Source organism: Palaemon carinicauda, chromosome 7 (genome assembly GCF_036898095.1).
Source record: "Palaemon carinicauda isolate YSFRI2023 chromosome 7, ASM3689809v2, whole genome shotgun sequence".
Lineage (NCBI taxonomy): Eukaryota > Metazoa > Arthropoda > Malacostraca > Decapoda > Palaemonidae > Palaemon > Palaemon carinicauda.
The window spans coordinates 3,693,704-3,717,695 of record NC_090731.1 but is presented as its reverse complement, the minus strand read 5'-3'; the positions used below and the strand labels follow the sequence as shown (position 1 = coordinate 3,717,695).

The 23,992-nt window shown below is 41.0% G+C and overlaps 1 protein-coding gene across 2 annotated transcripts in view; it reads left to right on the top strand.

Moving 5' to 3' along the window:
• Positions 1-23,992, top strand: part of LOC137643818 (lateral signaling target protein 2 homolog) — a 62,211-nt gene that overhangs the window by 12,097 nt on the left and 26,122 nt on the right. For both annotated transcript variants that reach the window (XM_068376511.1, XM_068376510.1), the window contains exons 3-8: positions 863-994; positions 1,458-1,574; positions 4,818-4,993; positions 6,908-7,079; positions 8,705-10,173; positions 20,356-20,594. In XM_068376511.1, the coding sequence (XP_068232612.1) occupies positions 863-994; positions 1,458-1,574; positions 4,818-4,993; positions 6,908-7,079; positions 8,705-10,173; positions 20,356-20,594 (2,305 nt within the window). The remainder of the gene's footprint in view (positions 1-862; positions 995-1,457; positions 1,575-4,817; positions 4,994-6,907; positions 7,080-8,704; positions 10,174-20,355; positions 20,595-23,992) is intronic.

The following is a 23,992-nucleotide window of genomic DNA, read 5'->3' as shown; positions in this document are numbered from 1 at the left end:
AGATGTTGACCGAAATAGAATTTGGATATATCATAAATACATTTCAATGAAATTTGTTTTCTTAGTAATATGATTATATTTGAAGATAATCTGCATGAAATTTTAGTGTTACATATATTGTGTAATTTTTTGTAAATTGTTTTTATTAATTTAACACTTGGAAATTGAGAAAAATTTTTTAAAGACAAATCTTTCTAAATCTTATTTCATAATGATTTCAATATGATAAGCTAATTTGTAAAGATAAGTTGGTGAATAGTACATATATAGCAAACATATATACAATACTGTACAGACCTTTATAGTAATTCTATCCTCCAAATTATCAATATGAGGTTGTTAATAGAGCAAAATCTGTTATTTTATCAAAGTTAAAACTTTTTCCTGAGATATCTTATATTATTATTATTATTATTATTACTGTCCAAGCTACAACCCTAGTTGGAAAAGCAAAGTGCTATAAGCCCAGGGGCTCCAACAGGGAAAAATAGCCCAGTGAGGAAAGGAAATAAATAAATGAAGAGAATAAATTAACAATAAATCGATCTAAAAAAAAGTAACAATGTCAAAACAGATGTCATATACAGTATAAACTATTAACAACGTCAAAAATAAATATGTCATATATAAACAATAAAAAGATTCATGTCCGCCTGGTCAACAAAAAATAATAACAATGTTTCATGGGATGTACCCTGTCATGTAAAATTGATTAGTCCACATTTGTTCTTACAAATACAAACAAACCTTGTGATATTTACTCCTATTAAAGGACTCAAGTTTTTATAGATAGGAAAAATATGTACTTTAAGATTTGTGATATTTGTTAATAGAAATTATATCATTTATTGCCATACAACAGGTTCTGAATATATGTGTAAAGATGATGGAGGAGGAGATTCCCCAAGAACGGGCCAGCAGAGACTTTCGAGTGAAGTTCCCAGATGATGTGATGCAGGAAAACCTTGCCGGACAGCTTTGGTTTGGTGCAGAGGTAAGCTATGCCTTTAGCAGTAAGTTGAAAGTTAACCCTTTTACCCCCAGGCTATTTGGAAATTTCCAACCCTTAACCCCCCAGGGGGTTATTTTTTTCCCAGCACATTTTGCAGTATATTTTTTTAAAATTGCTCTAACAGCCTTAATTTTTGTCATAGAGAGGTCAGGGTGGTCTCATTCTCTTGGAAAATGCCTGAATTTTCTCAAAAAATTATCAAAAATATGAAGAAAAATTTTTTTATAGCATTTTTTTGCAAGGACGCACCGGTACGTCCATGGGGGTAAAGGGATGGCTTTTGTGAAACGTACCAGTACGTCCTTTGGGGGTAAAAGGGTTAAAGAAATTATCATAAAATTTGAGGATGATATATAATGGAGATTGCAGAATGTATGTACTGTACATTGAAATAAAAGTTTAGATATCTTTAAAAAAAATCCAAATTGTTTTTTCAATCTTCCAGTGTCTGGCCGCTGGTAGCAGCATCATGAACCGAGAGGCAGAAAGTTCCCGCATGCGTCCTTTGGCCAAAGCAGTTACGAAGACTATTGAGACGGTGCGGAATTTACTTAGGGAACAGGTAAGGAGCTTCGTTGACTTTTTTACTTTTTCCAGTTTGTGATTCATTATTATTTTGTTATAAAACGTGGATGTTAATGCTGTGAAGCTATGAGTGTTCCTTACATGTCATGCTTTATTGCTAATTGAATAGAAATTACTTAATTTTATGTGACTAGTTCAGAAGATAGCTGTTGTTTTAGCTCTTGTAGAGATTTTTATCTACTCCACTAGGAAAATTTAATTTGAAATACATAGATGCGGTCTGATAGATATGAATACCTTTCCCTGATCAATATAACAGAGCACATCGAATGTCAAAAGACTTGAAAATAGTACAGTATGGAAATGCATAAATGTAGATGTCTAATGATTATGAGTTGTTACAAAAATAAAATCCACATTACGCTATTTACGCGACCTTACGTATGTCTGTCTGTCGCATAATAATGCGAAAAATGACTAATAACTAAACTAAAAATTCAATTTATAAAATCAATAAATATCTATACTGTACTACTGTATATTCAATATGAAAATAATGTATTTATAGTACAGTATACGCAGATAATACTGTACACGTATACAGAAGTACTGTACAGTACCAAGGTTTACGATTTTAATTTGTTTTGGCAGCTTGCTGTAACTTAAAATCTTTTTATTCCCCAAAAAATTTCTCTTCTGAAGAAATGAAGGAAATTTACTTGATGCATTCCACATCCATAAATACATATATACTGTACTCATTTTTAAAGATATTGTAATAGTAACTATTAAATAATGTATAATCCCTAATAACATAAATGGGTGCTATTATAGTATGCTATTTACCGTCGAATTTCTACTATAGTATGGTATCTACAACAAAGTATGTTATCTACCGTCAATGTTAATCCTTCTGTTTGATGAGGATTATCAAACAGATTACTTACCACCAGTATGTTATCCTAATTGGACTTTAATGATAGTTTAATAATATTTATTGGAAGGATAATATGGATGCATAATTATAAACTGTTTGTAGGTTAGGTTAGGTTGGGTTAGATTAGATTAGGACATGGGTGCATAATTATAAGCAGTTTGTAAGTTAGGGTAGGTTGGGTTGAGTTAAGTTAGGTTGTGTTATCAAGTCGGTAGTGATCCTCCTTATTAGAGGCGGATTAGCAAGTAGACCGTCTCCTTAGGGACTGATGGTGGGTATCACACTAAAGTCAGAGAGGGGTGGTAGATAGCAAAATCGGCGGTAGATAGCATACTATAATAGCACCCATAAATGAATGAGAATGAATAACTCATGGGGAAAAATAGAAATAATAGAAAAATTGACTTGTGTGGACACTTGGTCGTTCAGTTTTGAGGAGACAATGTAGGAAGACTTGGTATTTTTTTTCTTTAAAATGAATGAAATTGAGTTAAAATCAAGTGAATATAACATAGGTAGCATATGGGCATTGTGAGACAATTAGTTTGTGAATGGTTGTTAACAGTATGATATGCTTAATCTGTGACAAAAATAAAGATAATCTAAAGTATCTCATTAATAACGTAAAAAAAGGATTATTTGTACAGTATGATAAAAATAAAAATCACTGACGCATCTTGAACAGTTTCCTACTTGTTTCGGCTAGAAGACGGCCTTCCACCCATAAGCCTTAAATGTTTATCACTGTTCTGGCAGTCTATATAGATTTTAACCATGGCACCCAAGAAAAGTAAAGGAGCTCTCAATGTTCATGAGGAGTTTTCAATACAGTAGTCCTGCCATCCAAGAAAGCTCAGACCTCCCACATAGGATGTCGCTATTCCTCAGCTGACTGAAAAATGCTTCTTATGAACCTTTGAGGCTTGCTTCTGGACGTAACCTTTATGATGGTTTTCTTGCTGGCCTTTGCCTCAGTCAAATGAGTAGACAAAATTCACAGCCTGTCACATACTGTTCCTCATAGCGAGGGTTCGAGGAGCGTCTCATTTTCCTTCATTATTAAGACTCGGAACTCTGCTGTTCACGGCCCAAGGTTTTAGACCTTATCCATCTCGCCACTCTAGGAGGCAACCAAAGATCCAGATGAGGTACTTCTTCGTCCTTTGAGGGCACTAAGATGCTACCTGAAGTGTACCTAACCCTTAAGATTACAGCTCCAAAACCTGATAATTTTCACAGAGAGGTGTAAGAGGAAAATCTCCAAGAATACCGTCTTCTTTCTTCGAAGCATGATAAAATAAGCACAAGGATAGTCAACACTTGTGAAGTTGGAGGAGTGGGAGCTACACTAGCCTTTTAGAAGAACCTGGCATTAAGGGGCAAGTTTTGGAGGCAGGAGTCTGGAAACGCTAGCAAGGGAGCAGGCTTCCCCACTACTTGTCTGTAACGACTTACTTCTCGTCTCTTCTTCTTTTCCACCGTTATCCCTACATTGAGGGGTTGGTTGCCAGATGCGCCCTCTAATAGCATCAGGCATTGTTTATGATTTAGCAGAGGGTTTTTAATTGGTTTCCATTGCAGTCATCAACCACAGTTATTGGTGATGGGCCTAGCCTTGATTAACCCTTTTACCCCCAGGCTATTTGGAAATTTCCAATCCTTAACCCCCAGGGGGTTATTTTTTTCCCAGCACATTTTGCAGTATATATTTTTTTAAATTGCTCTAACAGCCTTAATTTTTGTCATAGAGAGGTCAGGTTGGTCTCATTCTCTTGGAAAATGCCTGAATTTTCTCAAAAAATTATCAAAAATATGAAAATTTTTTATAGCATTTTTTTGCAAGGACGTACTGGTACGTCCATGGGGGTAAAGGGATGGGTTTTGTGAAACGTACCAGTACGTCCTTTGCGGGTAAAAGGGTTAAGTTGTCCTACTGCAAGGCAGGAGTTTCCACATTTTTTTTGCAGTGATCCTAGCCTTTTGCTAAAAAGCATGACTGCAAGGCAGCAGAATGTATGGCGGTAATATTGTTACACCAACATCTTGTGATAAATTGTAACAGCTGAGATCGGCGTCGGTGACCTTAGATGTCAGGATGCAGAAAACTTTAAATCAATCTATCAATTAACAACTGAGTTTCCAGCTTTGCTGTAATCATACTCCTTTTAAAGGACTCAGGTTTGTTTAATTGGGAGAAATACAAATTATTTTTAAAATTCGTGATTTCTAAGGACTTGCATTTCTTTATAAATATTGTCTATTGAAAAACTGTTAATATATTAACGTTGCATTTGTATTTAGGAATCGGTAATTGCTGTAATTAAAAATTGAATTACATTTCAGTGTCTCAAGCCTGTCCCAGAGTACACAGAGAAGATTAGAGAGTCTTTGAAGATATTTGATCGGCTATTTGCGGAATTTGAGTTGAGTTACGTCAGTGCAATGGTCCCCGTGAAGAGCGTGGAGGAACATGATGTACAGCAGAATGTTGTGGTGTTATTTTCTGAAACGGTGCAGAGGTAAGGATCACATGAGCATTTATTTCGTCTTCCCCACCGTTATCCCTACATTAAGGGGTCTGTTGCGTGATACACCCTCTCCAATGCCTTCGATCAAAGCATCCTCTTCCACCAAACCTCTCCTCTCCATATCATCCTTCACCTTATCCTCTTTCCCACAGTTATCCCTACATTAAGGGGTCTGTTGCATGATGCACCCTCTCCAATGCCTTCGATCAAAGGTATCCTCTTCCACGAAACTTCTCTCCATATCATCCCTCACCTTATCTCGCCATCTAATTCCTTGTCTCCCTCTTGATCTTCTCCCCCTTACAGGTTCCTCCCAACCCTTACTCACTTCCCACCATCCATCCTTAACACTTACCCACACCATCTCAGTTGTGACACTCTTATCATCTTCATAATCTTTGTTACACCTGCCATTCTTCTTATTTCTTCATTTTCCAACCTTTCAAACAGTAAATGCCCTATGTAATTTAAGTGGGGTCTAGGCACTGTAGCATCAGATAATTTCTAGTATGTCAGTCGTGTTCAGGGGATGTGATAGCCGTAAACATAACCTAATCATCTCGGTTTTGTTGGTGGTGTATTTGATTCCGTATGTTAGTTTTAAACCGGGTTATTATACATAATAATCTATCCCATGTTTGATTTGAAAGGTATTTTAATACTTGAGCTATCTGGTGCTCTTTATAATAATTGTGGATTAAAAATGGAGATGCTTTTCTTGATAGAAATGTCTCATTAACAGGCAAAATTATTATTTTATAAATAATGGCCAAGTAGCTAAATATTTTAGTATGCTTTTTGTTTGTATGATATTGTAAACTCATTTTACATCTTTTTCTGTAATTCTTTGTGGAGTTCCAACCATTTGGAAGTTGTAAGAATAGTATGAAGAAAAGATGATAGAAAATTAGTATAAGTAGAATAAAAAAGGAAAGGAAGAAAAGGGCAGTTTAGTGTGGAAGGTGGTGACCATGTGAATGCTGTGGGTAGTTGTAGGAATCGATTAAAGAGGCCCTCAGGATTGCAGAATGGAAAATTAGTAAGGTATATTGGATGACTGAATTGTACAAACAGAGCTAGTAATGATGAGAGGCTGATCATGCCGTGCAGAAAGGCATACGTGGAGGTTGAGAGATCATCAGTATCAAATTAGTGATGCTAGGCTATTATGCTTGACGAGAGAAGGCAGTTGGAAGAAGAGAAAGAGGAAACGATAAAGTGAAAAGAAATGGTTAGACATTCATTAAGTAGAACTCGTTAAACAACAATTCAAAATACAATTGATACAACACTACCGACTACAACGCTGAATTAGAAGGAACTCTATTATTATTATTAAATGCTAAGCTACAACCCTAGTTGGAAAAGCAGGATGCTATAAGCCCAGGGGCCCCAACAGGGAAAATAGCCCAGTGAGGAAAGGAAATAAGGAAAAAAATATTTTAAGAACAGTAACATCAAAATAAATATTTCCTATATAAACTATAAAAACTTAAACAAAACAAGAGGAAGATAAACTAGATAGATCAGTGTGCCCGAGTGTACCCTCAAGCAAGAGAACTCTAACCCAAGACAGTGGAAGACCATGGTACAGAGGCTATGGCACTACCCAAGATTTGAGAACACTGGTTTGATTTTGGAGTGTCCTTCTCCTAGAAGAGCTGCTTACCATTGCTGAAGAGTCTTTTCTACCCTTACCAAGAGGAAAGTAGCCACTGAACAATTAAAGTGCAGTAGTTAACCCCTTGGGTGAAGAAGAATTATTTGGTAATCTCAGTGTTGTCAGGTGTATGAGGACAGGAGAATCTGTAAAGAATAGGTCAGACAAGAATTGTGCTATATGCTATTGTAGTTTATTTCATATTTAAGAATCTATTTATTAAACCAATTATTTGTTTTTCTCAGGGCTTTGAGACTCGGCTTGACCACTCAAGATCAGATTGATGACTACGACCCTGCGCTGATGTTCACAATTCCTCGTTTGGCAATTGTTGCGGGTTTGGTCATGTTTCCAGATGGCCCCTTAAACTTGGACAGGGAACCAAGGAATCTTTCCGAGCTTTTTCGACCATTTAGGGTAAGTTATTTCAAATGGTGAAGTTTATTTTACAGTTCACGTTTTCCTTAGTAGAACATCTATATTATTTCTCTTCCTTTTGTTGTTTTGAAGTTTTTATAGTTAATATTGAAGGAACTAATTTAATGGTGTCATTGTTCTTGAAATATTTTATTTTGATTGTTTATTCTTCTCGTAGTTTATTTATTTCCTTTCCTCACGAGGATATTTTTCCCTGTTGGAGCCCCTGGGCTTATAGCATCTTACTTTTCCAAATAGGGTTATAGCCTAGCTTGTAATAATAATCATAATTATGGACTTACAATGTTCAGACCCATTGTGTGCAATAAAGATTTTTTAATGCAGAAATAGCTGTAGAAATTCATGATGTATGTAGACTAAGCTTACTAGTGTAGAAAATACCCGATGAAGCAAAATAGTGGAGATTGGAAGGGTTGAGGCTGGTTAGTAGGATACCTTAGTTAATTATGTTTGACTTTAGAACTTTTTGACTTGAGAACTGGCTCTTGGAATGCGTCTCGATCTTATGTAGGGGACTTTTTTGTACATTGTGATAAATGTTTTTTTAAAGTTACAGAAGGTACAAACACAAATCCAAATGGATATGATAAAGATCGTATAAAGAAATGCTGTAATGAAACATTATTATGTCATTCAGTACGGTAAGCAAAACGACATATGTAATAACCTGATATCTATTTCATATGAAGCCTTATTATTTGTTGACTCTTGTTGCTGGAAATCATCATAGGCATGGGATTCAGATAAGGCCTACCCTACGCCAAATTGAGGATCGTCTGTAATAATTTTTAAAACATTGACGTATGAAATTTTGACGTTTAAATTTATGTCTATACAGACTATTTATTTCACATAGACTTTACCAGTTTTCACATGTGCTGTAAGTCCAGAGTTGTGTTATTTAAGAGAAAATAGTATGAGTTTGTTCCAACAGGTATACATAAATTGATATGTAGGCTGATAAGAAAGGGGTAGCGTAAGGGTGCGGATGCTCTTACAGATTTTTTAAATTAATAAAAACATTTGAAACATAAAATATAGACATTCTCCTAGCCAAAAAGGCAATAATCTGAATTTTCAAAATAAAAAGTAGAGGTCATTTTTAACAACTACAGTAATCGTTTACTATCATAGTTGAAATGCAAGCAAAACAGTTGTTGTTTTCCAAAATGGTTGTTCATAACAAAACAGCTGTTTTTCATTTGTTTATTTATAGTTGAATGCGCCCCACTATACAAGTCTTTGTCCAAGAACAAGGGAAAGGAAAAAGAATAGGTTGAAGCTTGTGAAGGATTTGAGTCTATGAACTTTTCCTGAATAATAATTTAACCTATCAATCCAGATATCATTAAACGTTCAAGAATGTTGTGATGGATTTTAGATTTTTTTATTATTACTAGCGAAGCTTACCCTAGTTGTGAAAGCAAGATGCTATAAGCCCAAGGGCTCCAACAGGGAAAAATAGCCTAGTGCGGAAAGAAAATGAGGAAATAAACAATATGAGATATAATGAACAATTGAAATAAAATATTTTAAAAACAGTAACATCAAAACACATATTTCATATATAAACTATTAATGGAATTTTTTCTTTCATTCTTCAGACTCTTCTCAGTAAGATAAGAGAACTTCTATGGACTATGAGTCCCAATGAGTTGGCAGCATTGGAAAAATCTCTTTGCTCGATGGAAGAACCTGACCAGACTTCGTCTCAGATGCCGACAGATGAAAGTTTACCGGATAGTGCTTATGGTCAGCAAGCATTTACTACGGATTTTGTGAAAAAATTTTACGCCAGTTACCCTTCTTGCAAGTATCTCACACCGGAGTTGAGTTCTTTATACATGCCGGGGAAAAAGACGGAACGCTTTGAAAGGAAGCGTGAGCGCACAGGGAAGAGTGGCAGTTCAAGATCTAGGGCCAAGCAAGAGAAGCAAAATGAAAAGTTCCTTGCCCGACTCAACGCTACCACGGAAGAAAGACCGAGAGCAAAGCGCAGGACGCGGCGCAGTCATCATCGCCATCATCACAACCCCCCACCGCCATCTTCGCCCGGTAGCGACAGCGCAGGAGAAGAGTGCCGTCAACGCTACCCTGCTAGAACATCTTCATCACAAAGGGATTACCAGCAGCACATTCCCCAACCTTGTCCACCAACGTACGAATACCACCACCACAACCGCGTAGGACCTCACGAGCCTTGTAACCCCCACACTCATCGCCACTCCCGTCAGTCCCGTCATCCTTGCCATCAACCTGTCACTAGAATTAAGACGATAGCTTGTAGCTGTGGGGCAGTAGGTGAATACGATAGAGAGTTGTCTGACGAATCTCAGGATGTTTCCCATCAATCTCATGGCCCTATCCAAAATTCACGGGCCTCATTTCGTGATACTTCTTCACCGCCATGTCAAATAGAAGTTGCTCATCCACACTGTAACACTGCCTCAACTAATTGTGATAGTGCTTGTGATACCACTTTTGTAAATACGCAAACTAACAGCCGATTTGGAGGAGAAAGCTCGTCACATTTTAACGGGCACGGGAGTGAATCTGCAGAACCGAGCTCGTCAGTCTTTGACGAAAGAGAACGTTCCGAAACATCGAGTAGAGAGGCCGAAGACCTGGCGAATGCAACAGCAAGTGTTAACTTAAGAGACAGTGTTCCCTCAGGTTCACATGTGTGCCAAGCTTGTGGTACACATGAATCTTGCTTCTGTGATATTCAAACTAATGTAGAGAATCATGCAGAAGGTGATTCAATGGAGAGTGCAACAGGGGTAGAGCAACATCATTTGGAACCAAAGGAAAATAATTTGGAGACCAGTGAACAGTGTGCAAGTATGGAAAGTGATAACGTGTGTGCTCAAGAGATGAATGTCTGTGATGTTAATGACCAGCTTAATAACACTTCTCAAATGTCATCAACGAGTACGTTCGAGCCTGTTAGTCCCGAGAATAGATGCTCAAGCAGCTCGACCTCACCGTATAATTCTGGTGCTGATGACGATGAAGAAGTGGCTTTGGCGTTGCAAGCAGCGGAAGTGGCAGCAACCTGGCGAGCTAGAGCAAGGTAAAATATATTGAGATGTTTTCTTGAAGTCATCATATTGTAGCTACTATTATGATTTTTTCAATATTAAACTTACCCGATAATCATGTAGCTGTCAACTCCGTTGCCCGACAGAATTCTATGGAGGGATACGCCAGCTATCACAATACTAGAAGGGGGTGTACTTACCAGCGCCACCTGTGGCCAGGTACTCAAGTACTTCTTGTTGACACCTCCTCAATTATTCCTCTGTCGTGCTTCCGGCAAGACGTTCTGGGATACGCTTATGGTCTTCGAGTATTTTCACGGCTAATTGGTGAAGTATTCTCTCAGATTAACGGCTGTCGCTTTACTGGAAACCTTCTTATATTAGCTAGATAGCTTTTATATAGTCCTGATTAACGGTTAACGATTTTTTGCTTGATTTTGGAACCCCCTTTGGCTAACTCTTTGGATTCAAGATGTCTGACATTTCGCAAGCTCCCTCCCATAGACGATGTAGGTCTTGCAATAGGCGTATTCCGAAGGCCTCGGTAGATCCTCACACCGCTTGTTCTGACTGTAGGGACAGACCCTGTCAGTTAGAAAATCGATGTGAGGAATGCGCCGGACTTTCGGAATTGGAATTTGTCCGTCTTTTGAAATATTCAACTAAGTTAGAGAGAGGTAGAGTTAGGAGGAGTTCTTCTCACTCTTCACTGTTTTCCTCACCTCATGATCCCCTACCTTTTCCTACCCCTGTAGTGGCTACCCCCGAACCTACTGTTTGCCCTCCGCCTGATATGTCTGTTGTTTTGCGTGCTATTCAGGCCTTAGGCGATAAAGTAGAGTCAGTGGTAAGTGACCATAAGTCTCTGATGGCCGAAGTAAAGGAACTTAAGGTCAAGAGTGCAGTGGGTGGAATTAATGCCAGTGCTGTGACGAGTGCTAGTGTCAGTGCAGTGCCAAGTGCTAGTGTCAGTGCCAGTGTGGTGCGTGAGGATATTTCTGTGCGAGCCAGTCGTCCTCCCAGTCCGGGACCTCTTGCAAGCTCCCAAGCCCAGGGGAGAAGCAATGTCGAAGGGCATAAGGGTTCGGCAGGCCTTGTTAGGCGCACAGAAGTATCCTCGGTGGTTGCGGGCGTGTCTTCCAAAGACCGTCACTCCCACCTGCAGACGATTGAGCCCGTCTTTATCTCGTCCGCTGATCAACTGTCTGGGAAGAAACGTTGGTCTCAGGTCTCGAGACCGCTTAAACGCAGAGTCCAGTCCGCGAGTGCTCAGCCAGGTTGCAGTCATTGGCTCAGCTCTGACTCGCCTCAGTCATCTGTCGACTGCACTCCGCCCAAGAGGAGTAAGGTTCTGCCACAACAGAGCTCGACTGTTAAGGCTTTTCCTCAGTCTGCTGTCGTTTCTGCCGATCCCAAGTGGACTCTTCTTCAGTCCATGCAAGCACAGCTTTCGGACTTGATGCGTGAGTGTCGGGCTGAGAGTGTTGCGCCTCCGCCTCCGCCTACACTCCCTCCGCCTGCTCTCGCTCCGCCTGCGTTCGCTCCGCCTACGCTCGCTCCGCCTGATCGCTGTACCACCTGCCAGGCGTACGATGTTGAGCCACATTCTGAGTTTGCTGTTCCCAGTGGTGTTCAGCCTCCGCCTTCGTTAAGGCAACCTTTACTATGGGATCAGGAGGATTATACCTCTCTTCCTCCTCCTCCCCTTGCTGCTCCACCAGTGGTGCAACTCTCGGTTGAGGTACAACAACCTCTCCCGTCCATGAGTCAGTCTCCTCAGCTCTCGCTGCAGCGAGCTCAACCCTCCACAAGGCAGGCACCACTACACCTTGGCCTTGCGCCTCAGGAGCCTCAGCTTGCGAGACATTTACCTTGTTCTGCGCAGCCTCAACCTCATCATGCTCCGCTCATACCACAGGAACAGGAACTTGCTACTCCGCTTCCTCCAACCGCTCAGCAAGCGCTATTCTTGGGTTCAACCACTCATGCTAGGAGTCAGCCTCCTCCACCCATGCGCCTTCCTTCTGCTTCGTCTGTTATTCAGCCTTTGCAGTCTGAGCCTCAGGTTCTCCCTCAACAGACTCTTGAAGAGGAAACCACTAATATTGTTCCTTCTCGTTCTGACTCTGCAGTTCAGCATTCTTGTCCGATCTCTTCGCTACACTCTGGTGATGAGGCTTCGGATGATGAGGAGGCACACCTGGATCCCTCATCAGACGTGGATGAATCCAAGCTTTCTCCACAGTCTATTGATTTTCGTAAGGTCTTGGCTCTACTTAGGGAGGTTTACCCAGACCACTTTGTCTCTGCTATTCCCCGCTCTCCGCCATCTGAGTTTTCGCTGGGCGTACAACAAGCTAAGTCCACCTATACTAAGTTAGTCCTAGCTAGATCCTCTAAGAGGGCTTTAAGGATCTTAGGGGAGTGGCTGCAGTCTAAGCAACACCTTGGCAAGACTTCCTTCATGTTCCCTCCAACGAAGCTCACTTCGAAAGCGAGCGTTTGGTATGCCACAGGGGAAGCACCAGGCTTGGGAGTACCTGCTTCTGCCCAGGCTGACTTCTCAAGTCTGGTAGACTCGCCTCGGAGAACTGCAATGAGGCGCTCTAAGGTTTGTTGGACCTTCTCAGACCTGGATCACTTACTGAAAGGAATGTTTAGAGCATTTGAAATGTTCAACTTTCTCGACTGGTGCCTGGGGGCCCTCAGCAAGAAGACCTCTCCTGCGGACAAAGATTCTGCCATGCTATTAATGTCCTGCATGGATAAGGCCATTAGGGATGGTTCGGGTGAGCTTGCGTCGATGTTTGTATCAGGGGTTTTGAAGAAAAGGGAACAACTGTGTACCTTCCTTTCCGCCAGCATTACACCTTGCCAACGGTCACAACTCCTTTTTGCTCCGCTCTCGAAGTTCCTCTTCCCCGAAGAGCTGGTTAAGGACTTGTCTGCTGCCCTGATACAAAAGGATACACACGATCTTGTAGCCTCATCGGCTTGTAAGTCTAAGGTTGCTACCTCAGTCCCCAAGACTTATCGCTCCCCAGTGGCTGATACCCCTGCTACGAGGTTCATACCGCCCTTTCGTGGTAGAGCCCTCAGCCGAGGAAGCTCCCGTCCAGACTCTCACAGGAGCAAGTCTAGGAAAGGATCCAGGACATCTAAAGGAAAAAACTGACTCTCCGCATCTCCAGACAGCAGTAGGAGCCAGACTCAAGATCTTCTGGCGAGCCTGGGAGAAGAGAGGTGCAGACGCCCAGTCTGTCAGTTGGCTGAGGAACGGTTACAGGATTCCATTCTGCCTCAAACCACCTCTGACCACATCGCCCATCAACCTCTCTCCCAACTACAAAGAAGAGGACAAGAGGCTAGCATTGCACCAGGAGGTGTCGCTACTTGTGCAGAAGAAGGCAGTGGTTATAGTCCGGGACCATCAATCCCCGGGCTTCTACAACCGTCTCTTTCTTGTGGCCAAGAAGACAGGAGGTTGGAGACCGGTGCTGGACGTCAGCGCTCTCAACGAGTATGTCACCAAGCAGACGTTCACGATGGAGACGACCAAGTCGGTCTTAGCAGCGGTCAGACAGGAGGACTGGATGGTCTCGTTGGACTTGAAAGATGCATACTTTCACGTTCCTATTCATCCAGACTCCCAACCTTTCCTGAGATTCGTTTTTGGAAAGGTTGTCTACCAATTCCAAGCCCTGTGTTTTGGCCTAAGCACAGCTCCTATGGTCTTTACTCATCTGATGAGGAATATAGCAAAATTCCTACACTTGTCGAACATCAGAGCCTCCCTCTACCTAGACGACTGGCTGTTGAGAGCCTCCACGAGTCGTCGTTGTCTGGAGAATCTCAATTGGACTTTAGACTTAATCAGAGACCTAGGTCTATTAGTCAACATAGAGAAGTCTCAACTCATTCCCTCCCAATCCATTGTGTACCTGGGAATGGAGATTCGGAGTCAGGATTTTCGGGCTTTTCCATCGGCCCCCAGGATAAGCCAGGCCCTAGAGTGCATCATGAGCATGCTGAAGAGGAGCAGTTGCTCAGTGAGACAGTGGATGAGTCTCACAGGGACCCTCTCATCACTGGCCCTGTTTGTCGAGCTAGGGAGACTCCACCTCCGCCCTCTTCAATTCCATCTTGCAGCTCATTGGGACAAGGGTTCGACTCTCGAAGCAGTCTCTATCCCTATCAACCAAGAGATGAAGACCACTCTCCTGTGGTGGAAGCACAACCTCCTTCTCAGGGAGGGTCTATCGTTGGCCATTCAGACCCCCAATCTTCATCTCTTCTCAGATGCATCGGACTCGGGCTGGGGTGCAACCTTGGACGGACGGGAATGCTCGGGAACGTGGAACGAGGAACAAGGATTACTCCACATCAACTGCAAGGAGCTGCTAGCAGTTCATCTAGCCCTGTTGAACTTCAAGTCCCTCCTGCTAGGCAAAGTGGTGGAGGTGAACTCAGACAATACCACAGCCTTGGCTTACATCTCCAAGCAAGGAGGGACCCATTCGAGGAGCCTATACGAGATCGCAAGGGACCTCCTCATTTGGTCAAGAGGTCTAAACCTCACTCTGGTCACGAGGTTCATTCAGGGCGATATGAACGTCTCAGCAGATCGCCTAAGCAGAAGGAATCAGGTCATTCCCACGGAATGTACCCTCCACAAGAGTGTGTGCAACAGACTTTGGACCTTGTGGGGTCAACCTACCATAGATCTGTTTGCCACCTCCATAACCAAGAGACTTCCGCTGTATTGTTCCCCTGTTCCAGACCCTGCAGCAGTTCATGTGGATGCTTTTCTACTGAACTGGTCCCATCTCGACCTGTACGCATTCCCACCGTTCAAGATAATAAACAAAGTTCTGCAGAAATTCGTCTCGCACGAAGGGACACGGCTGACGCTGGTTGCTCCCCTTTGGCCTGCAAGAGAATGGTTCACAGAGGTACTTCAATGGCTAGTCGACTTCCCCAGGACTCTACCTCTAAGAGTGGACCTTCTACGTCAACCTCACGTAGACAGGTTGCACCCAAACCTCCACGCTCTTCGGCTGACTGCCTTCAGACTGTCGAAAGATTCGCTAGAGCTAGAGGCTTTTCGAAGGAGGCAGCCAGTGCGATTGCCAGAGCAAGAAGGGTTTCCACTCGTAGAGTCTACCAGTCTAAGTGGGAGGTCTTCCGAAGCTGGTGTAGAGCCAATTCAATATCCTCTACCAATACCTCTGTGACCCAAATAGCTGACTTCCTTCTACATCTTAGGAATGAGAGATCCCTTTCAGCACCTACGATTAAAGGATATAGGAGTATGTTGGCTTCAGTTCTCCGCCACAGAGGTTTGGACCTGTCTTCCAACAAGGACCTTCAAGACATTCTTAAGTCTTTTGAGACGTCTAAAGAACGTCGTCTTTCCACTCCAGGCTGGAATCTAGACGTAGTCTTAAGGTTCCTTTTGTCATCTAGGTTCGAACCTCTCCAGTCAGCTTCCTTCAAGGACCTTACCCTCAAGACTCTTTTTCTCGTCTGCCTTGCAACAGCTAAGAGAGTCAGTGAGGTTCATGCCTTCAGCAAGAACATTGGTTTCACAACCGAATCTGCAACATGTTCTTTTCAGCTTGGATTCCTAGCAAAGAACGAGCTTCCTTCACGTCCTTGGCCTAGATCGTTCGAAATACCTAGCATCTCCAACATGGTAGGTAACGAACTAGAGAGAGTTCTTTGCCCTGTCAGAGCTCTCAAATATTATCTTAAGAGGTCTAAACCTATTCGAGGACAGTCAGAAGCTTTATGGTGTGCCATCAAGAAACCTTCGAGACCCATGTCCAAGAATGGGCTTTCGTATTATATAAGGCTTCTGATCAGAGAAGCACATTCTCACTTAAAGGAGGAAGACCTTGCATTGCTGAAGGTAAGGACCCACGAAGTAAGAGCCGTAGCTACTTCGATGGCCTTTAATAAAAACCGTTCTCTGCAGAGCATAATGGATGCAACCTATTGGAGGAGCAAGTCAGTGTTTGCATCATTTTATCTGAAAGATGTCCAGTCTCTTTACGAGAACTGCTACACCCTGGGACCATTCGTAGCAGCGAGTGCAGTAGTAGGTGAGGGCTCAGCCACTACATTCCCTTAATCCCATAACCTTTTTTAACCTTTCTCTTGAATACTTTTATTGTTGTTTTTATGGTTGTTACGGTAGGCTAAGAAGCCTTCCGCATCCTTTGATTTGGCGGGTGGTCTATTCATTCTTGAGAAGCGCCTGGGTTAAAGGTTTGGTAGAGGTCCTTTAGTAGGGGTTGCAACCCCGTGTACTTTGGCACCTTTGGGTTGATTCAGCCTCCAAGAGGAACGCTGCGCTCAGTAAGGAAGACGAACTTTAAATAAAAGAGGCAGAGTAACGGTTCTATTCGACTTCCTTACCAGGTACTTATTATTTCATTGTTATTTGAGATAACTGTTATATGAAATATGGGATACTTAGCTATCATTTAATCTTGTACACTGGTTTTCACCCACCTCCCTGGGTGTGAATCAGCTACATGATTATCGGGTAAGTTTAATATTGAAAAATGTTATTTTTATTAGTAAAATAAATTTTTGAATATACTTACCCGATAATCATGATTTAATCGACCCTCCCTTCCTCCCCAGAGAGAACCAGTGGACCGAGGAATAATTGAGGAGGTGTCAACAAGAAGTACTTGAGTACCTGGCCACAGGTGGCGCTGGTAAGTACACCCCCTTCTAGTATTGTGATAGCTGGCGTATCCCTCCATAGAATTCTGTCGGGCAATGGAGTTGACAGCTACATGATTATCGGGTAAGTATATTCAAAAATTTATTTTACTAATAAAAATAACATTTTCATAGTATTCATTTTTATCATCATTTTCTAATATGGAAAATTCAGTCATAGACAATAAGTATATCTTTTGGTAATTAGGTTTTTTGGAAAGTTTCATTTATAGTTTAAATGTAGCTTAAATAGGATATGTGGTATAGGATGCAATAAGTCTTGATTTAGAAAACCTTTGATTAAAATGGATTAGAGGTATCAGTTTTCTGTAAATTATCATCGTAGTTCTAAGTTGACTTGTGATTTATATGGCTTAGAGTCCACGTGCACCTTTAGGTTCGATAACTCGGTATATGCATCAGCAGACCTACGAGTATCGTCTAACTTTACCCCTTATTCTTAAAATGGGCATGAAGAGTCCTAGTATATTTGATAGATTATATTAGTGTTAAATTTAACTATAGAGAATGTTCTTGTAAGATGCTGAAGCTTTTAGATTTAATTCAGCATTCAGTACAGTACTATATGAATTTCCACATTCACTTATTTGTATTTTTTATAATTTTCTGAACAGTCAAAAATTTTCTCTAGTGGTGAAGTAGATATTTACCTTTTAGTTTTTATGGCTTCCATAAACTGCATTGTATGGTAGGTAATGACTTGATGCATTTCTGTATACAGTAGAGATGGTTCTTTAACCCTTTTACCCCCAGGCTCTTTGGAAATTTCCAACCCTTAACCCCCAGGGGGTTATTTTTTTGGTAATTTTGTATATTATTACATCGTGTGACTACGCACAAGAAATATATGATTTCCTATAGCAAATAACGAGATTTAACCGATTTTGATGACCATTTCAATCGCAAACAAACAGATCAACCAATTCGGTTAGTTATAAGTTGACGAATTGGTTGATGTTATTACGGATGAAATGAATGAGAAAACCAGTTAAATCACGATATCTACTATAGGAAATCATATATTTCCTGTACGAAATCACACAATGAAATACAATACAAATGAACCATATAAATATTAACACTGTGGACATATATACTGAGTTAAAATATATAAACAACAGATGTCGGGGACGATAACATTAGCAACGTTACCAATGGTTGACAGAAATACCAACGATGACGAATGGTACACAGTGTTACCAACGGCACGATGTCTATACTAGAGGTAGAAATAAATTTTTCCATACGAAAACTAAATAATACTTCCATAAAACTATTACACAATAAATAAAGAGTACCAAAAGGCCACAGAACCTAACAAACCCACCTAACCTTGCCTAGAAGTACCCCGGTCACAAAACATATATAATAAGAATGGGGGAATGACTTACCTTGATACACAGTACTACCAACGGAGACGAATGGTACACAGAACTACCAACGACATGATGGCATTACTAGAGCTAGAACTGCTAAATATCTCCTCAGATATATTCAATAATTTCTCCATATAACTGGTACGAAATATATAAAAAGTACAGAAAGGCCACAGAACCTAACAAACCCACCTAACCTTGCCTAGAAGTACCCCGGTCACAAAACACGAATAATGACTATTGAGGAATGACTTACTTTTATGAAGGAAACGTCGAAACTTGCTGGACTCGGATGGAAGAGACAAAAGCGCACGACACTAGGGGCAGTTTAAACGTTGAGGAATAACATTGTGAGATTTAAGAAAATGGTCAACATAACCTGAATTATCAACAAAATCACCATGGAATTGAGCCACTGCTTTTAGATACGGAATGCTGCAACCGGTACAAGTTTCTATAATATGTTCCATCTCAAACTACGGGGAAAAAAAACGCACTAGTAACGAAGGACGTGTAACTAGGCCAAAGGTTAAAACGGGAAAGGCAGGGGAACAATGGGTCAGAAAACAGCGCATACAGAGATAAAGGAAGGGGGGGTAGGGAGATATCTGAATAGGCCTACTACCTAGAGTGATGATTGGTTAAGGGAAAAACAACGAACAAAAGAGTGAAAACATGAATGAACTAAATATGGAAACTAGACGAAAGAAAAGTTTTATAAGACACAGAGGAGAGAAAAGGAACTAACCAAAAAAAATAAATACAAACAATATAGGAAGATAAAATGGAATGAACGGTAAATAATAGAGAATGGGAATATAAAATGAGGAGATCATACCGAGAATTAACTGGATAAAAAAACTAGTCCAGGGTAAGTATTTATGTGAAACCGGGAAGGGATAAAGAAATAACTCAACAAATAAAACCAATATAGGAAGGTAAAATGGAATGAATGATAAATAATATTGAATGGGAATAAAAAATGAGAAAATAACACTAATAAAAAGAGTAAAAGGGGGAGTGGAAACTCCTGCGCAGGGGGGGGGGATATATGCGCAGATCGGAAACTGATGAAACGAACGTACGTACAAATGGGAAAGGAAATAACAAAACAAATAAACCCAATATAGGAAGGTAAAATGGAATGTATGATAAATTATATTGAATGGGAATATAAAATGAGAAAATAATACGGTAATAAAAAGAGTAATAATGGAGAGAAACTCCTGCGAAGGGGGGTTATATAAGCGAAGGACGGAAGGTGGGGCGAACGAACAAACGAACAAATGGGTGCTAATGTTAGCATGAAACGCTAACATTTGATCTACATCAGGTATGGAATGCTAACATTTAATCTACATCAGGCGTTGGCAGCACTGGTTACTGTATTACTACAAGAAATAACCTTTGAAACGGCTCCTCCCAATTATATTCAGGTATACTGATTTGTCTTTTTCTACGGTTATAATAAATACCAGAAAGAAATGTATAGAGAAGAAAAGGACTGAATTACGGTTATATATCGGTTCCCCAGTATGTTTTCCCCACCCAAAACCCCGAGTTCCCACTGGGGGTCCCCCATTATCGGCGGATATAGATGTATATATATTTCTGTAACTATTCATTAGCGACGGGAACGAGTGTTATTTTCGAAGGGAGCGTAATTTTTCCTATAAGAAAAAGTAGTTGGAATACTAGGATACATTGTGATGTAATAATATACAATGAAACCATTTTTTTCCCAGCACATTTTGCAGTATATTTTTTTTAAATTGCTCTAACAGCCTTAATTTTTGTCATAGAGAGGTCAGGTTGGTCTCATTCTCTTGGAAAATGCCTGAATTTTTAAAAAAAAATATCAAAAATATGAAAAAAAATTTTGTATAGCATTTTTTTGCAAGGACGTACCGGTACGTCCATGGTGGTAAAGGGATGGGTTTTGTGAAACGTACCAGTACGTCCTTTGGGGGTAAAAGGGTTAAGATCTCCATATTTATAAATAAGAATTTATTTAGCTTTTTTATATGAAAGTAATTTGTACTTTTCAAAGTATTATATTTTCAAAAAATTTTTTTTTTGCAGATTTTCAGACTCTCAAGATTTGATTCACCGCTTGTTTGTTTGCATATCTGGCGTTGCTGATCAGCTCCAAACCAACTACGCCAGTGACTTGCGCAAAATTCTCAAGTGCGTGTTTTTGATTAACCAGAGTCCGCCTGAAGAGCCGCCAAAGAGCGAAATTAGCGATGAACCAGAGTGGTCTGCCACATCACCTATACATTCCTACGGTGACAACAATGATAGTTACAGCGGTGGAAATGGTAATTTTTAGCTTTTTCCTGTATTGAGATTATCCAATTATCATTGTACAGTAAAATATCCTCATTAGTCCTTGACTAGGATTTATTTGTGAAGTGGGAGGGTACTTGAAATACAGAACATTGGTATTTCTGGGCTCCGAAAAATACAGAACATTGGTATTTCTGGGCTCCGAAAAATACAGATCATTGGTATTTCTGGGCTCCGAAAAATACAGAACATTGGTATTTCTGGGCTCCGAAAAATACAGAACATTGGTATTTGTGGGCTCCGACCCATGCCGCCCAGTGAAATGCTCCTATAACATCATTTTTTAAGGTAAAAACTGCTATGAATTTACCAGAGAAAAATTTGTATAGGAATGCTAGGTTGAACCCAGCTCGCTCACCTTAATAAGGTGTCGGTATACTACTGGGGCGCTGAATAAATCACAACCAGAGGCCTCGCACCATTTAGATATCTCCTGTCAACATCCCCGAACAGCGAGGTGCCGTTCAACATCCTACTACTACTAGCAATCCCACGCCAGTGACGTCACTCCTTTTTCATAGCACCACTATTTAATCCCTATTTTGCCTTAGTGTTTGAATTTCGCTGGTTTTTTCTGGATTTACCTCAAGATGTCGGACTCCAATGTCACTCCATCTAAGTTAAGTACCAGATCTATGAGTTTTGAGATTTTGGAGGGGGCCTTGCCCTTTTTTGCTTATATTATAACAGTTTTATTTTTCACGACCCCACGTGGGTCTTTCAGGGCCCTCGGCTCCCTCCCCTCTCTCTCTCTCTCTCTCGTTCGTTCTTAACGATTTTCAATAAGTCCTCCATACTGATTGTTTCTCGTTATGAACCTTATGGATATCCACGGTTCACACACCGTATTAATTTTATATTGTCCTGTTTTTTATGATAACAGTTATTACATATACGTGTGCGTATTTTCGGTAGGTTGGCATGCCTGATCGCCTTCGGCGTTCTATTTCACATATTATTACTTGGATTATTTACGTTCGCACGCCACGGACTTGCTTATCATTTTAACGTCATTCGTTTGCTTGCATTAGCTCGAGGGGCTTTCATGAGTCAGATATTACATATTGGTTTTCATTTTGTTAGCACTTCACTGACCCTATGTTATGTTGGTAGCCCTGCCTACTCCCAGCGCCGTCAGGCTTGCTTTCTCCTGTCTCATGTTCGCTTCCTCGTTTGTTTTACGATTGATGTTTAGCTAATTTTATTATTATTATCATCCAGCATGCCTTCCTATCTTATTTTACCATGCGTTTTGTTTATTATAGTGTTATTAGTCCTTCCGCGTGATCATATCAATCGTGGGTCTGGCAGGTTGGTATACCTGCTATCGCCCCACTCCTAGCCTCTTCCCGCCGATACCCCACCCCGGGGTTCCCTCCCTCTCTCTCTCCCGATCGAGTTTGAGTCACTTTATAGCGCTATGTACCCCCTCCCGGGGGCATCCGCTTTGCACGGACGTTTCCCGTTGATCTGTGAGGCATACTATTATTATACATTAACGTACATTACTTACTCTTTCCACTACTCTACCCGGTCGTAGTCGTTTTCTTTCCGTCGCTCGTTTGGCCAACGATCGGCGGGAAGTTTTCGGTTCGGTCCGTGGTACCTTGTTATGTTATATTATTTATTTAGTTTTGTACGTGCTACTTCCCCGGTCCCGCACGTCACGGACCCGTTAAAGATCCCTTTCCCCCTCTAATGTCACGCACCTTATATATACTGTATATATATTAAGTTTTCATTACGGGATCCCCGGAAGTAGCTTTTATACATTACCATCCGGTCGAGTTGTTTAGTTGCGCCTCCGGAGCCAACGTTACTCATTCTTACTTGGATTAACTTTATATTAGTCACATATATATATTATATATACGATCCTTGTGCTCAACCTTCCCTTCCCTCTTTTGATATGATCACGGTTACGGTCTGACTTGTTTTCAATTCCTTTTACAATCAAAATAGTTATTTTGATATTGATATTTGAAATGGTCATTCATTGAGATTGTTAACGTGGTAGTTAATGACAGTTGGTGAGTGTAGGCGAGTTATCCCTGTCCACTCTCTTCTCAAAAATCTCACTTTTGTCTTCTAATGCAATGAGTACAGTTATACTGTTGCGTCCTATCCAAGGTTGTTTACGTTTCAGTTGGGATGGTGATATTGGCTTCATCCTGATAATAAAATGTAGCAGGATGTGGGTGTGAGTTGGACGCTGCGGTGGTTTAAGGCTACCGGTGATAGATATACTCACTGCACTGTAAGGGTATAATTGTTCGCAGTTATCCCCTTTTACCCCTAGTAGATCCTGGACTTTTTTGAAAAGCGTGAAGACTAAGTCTTCGGCATCATTTTTGGTAATGGCATGGAGAAGGTTAGGTGCTTTGTGCTCCTCATCACATTTGCCATTTGCTGAAGCTTTTAGGTATATTCCCCTGGCTTGGTCCCAGGAAGTATGCTTCAAGATGAGGGAGAGCTACATCTGAGAGTTTTTTTCCAGGGTTGGTGAAATTTTAGACGATTGCCACATTCAAGCATGTGCTTGATTCCTTGCAGACTGTCAACAACCTACCTTAGGTCTTGCTGGTAAGCCTTCAACGTCTTTTTTGAAGGAGCAGGTAGCTTGGCTACTTTGCCCCAAAATATCCCTTTTGACAGCAACCCAGTGATTGCAGGTGTGATCCCAGTTCGTGTGACCCCAGTGTTGGTGACCCCGATGATGATCCCGGCTGTGCGCCTGATGCCAAATCAGGCTGGTTATGGCTATGCCGGTGCCATAAGACATGAGAAGGCTCCTACACTAATTTTACTGCCAACGCCCAAATGTGGGAATAAGTAGCCTCGGGACTGTTAAAACCTTTGTAAAGCCCTGGGGCCAGTCACTCAAATAAGGTTGATCCAGAGAAGCTTTGACATTCAAAAACACATCGGTGCCTTTGGCCATGTCTTTCGGTGTAGTCTCTATAAAGAGTTCTGCCTATTTAAAGGTGTTTTAAAGTAAAGGCTACCGCAACCTTCATAACTGCCTGTTACCTTTGCGTTCGCTGCATTTTCAAGACTCCGTGGTCAGCTCAGGAAAAGTAGATGGAAACTTCTCATACTGCAACTAGTAGGGGGATGATTGTCATGTCATTGGACAACCTAGCACAGACACGGAATGGGTTCTTTATAAGTTTTCTGGATCACTAGTCCCCTCTATCTCGCTGACCATTAGTTTTCATGAACGATCCTTTAACATCACTGAAAGGCCTGGCTTTGCTAGCAGAAGTGAAACAGATTTCGGATAAAAGTTTCCGGGCTTTTATGTACAGTCAATTTCATAGAGGAGAAATCAACTTTTGGGGCTGTAAACCGATCATCGACATATCCTCAG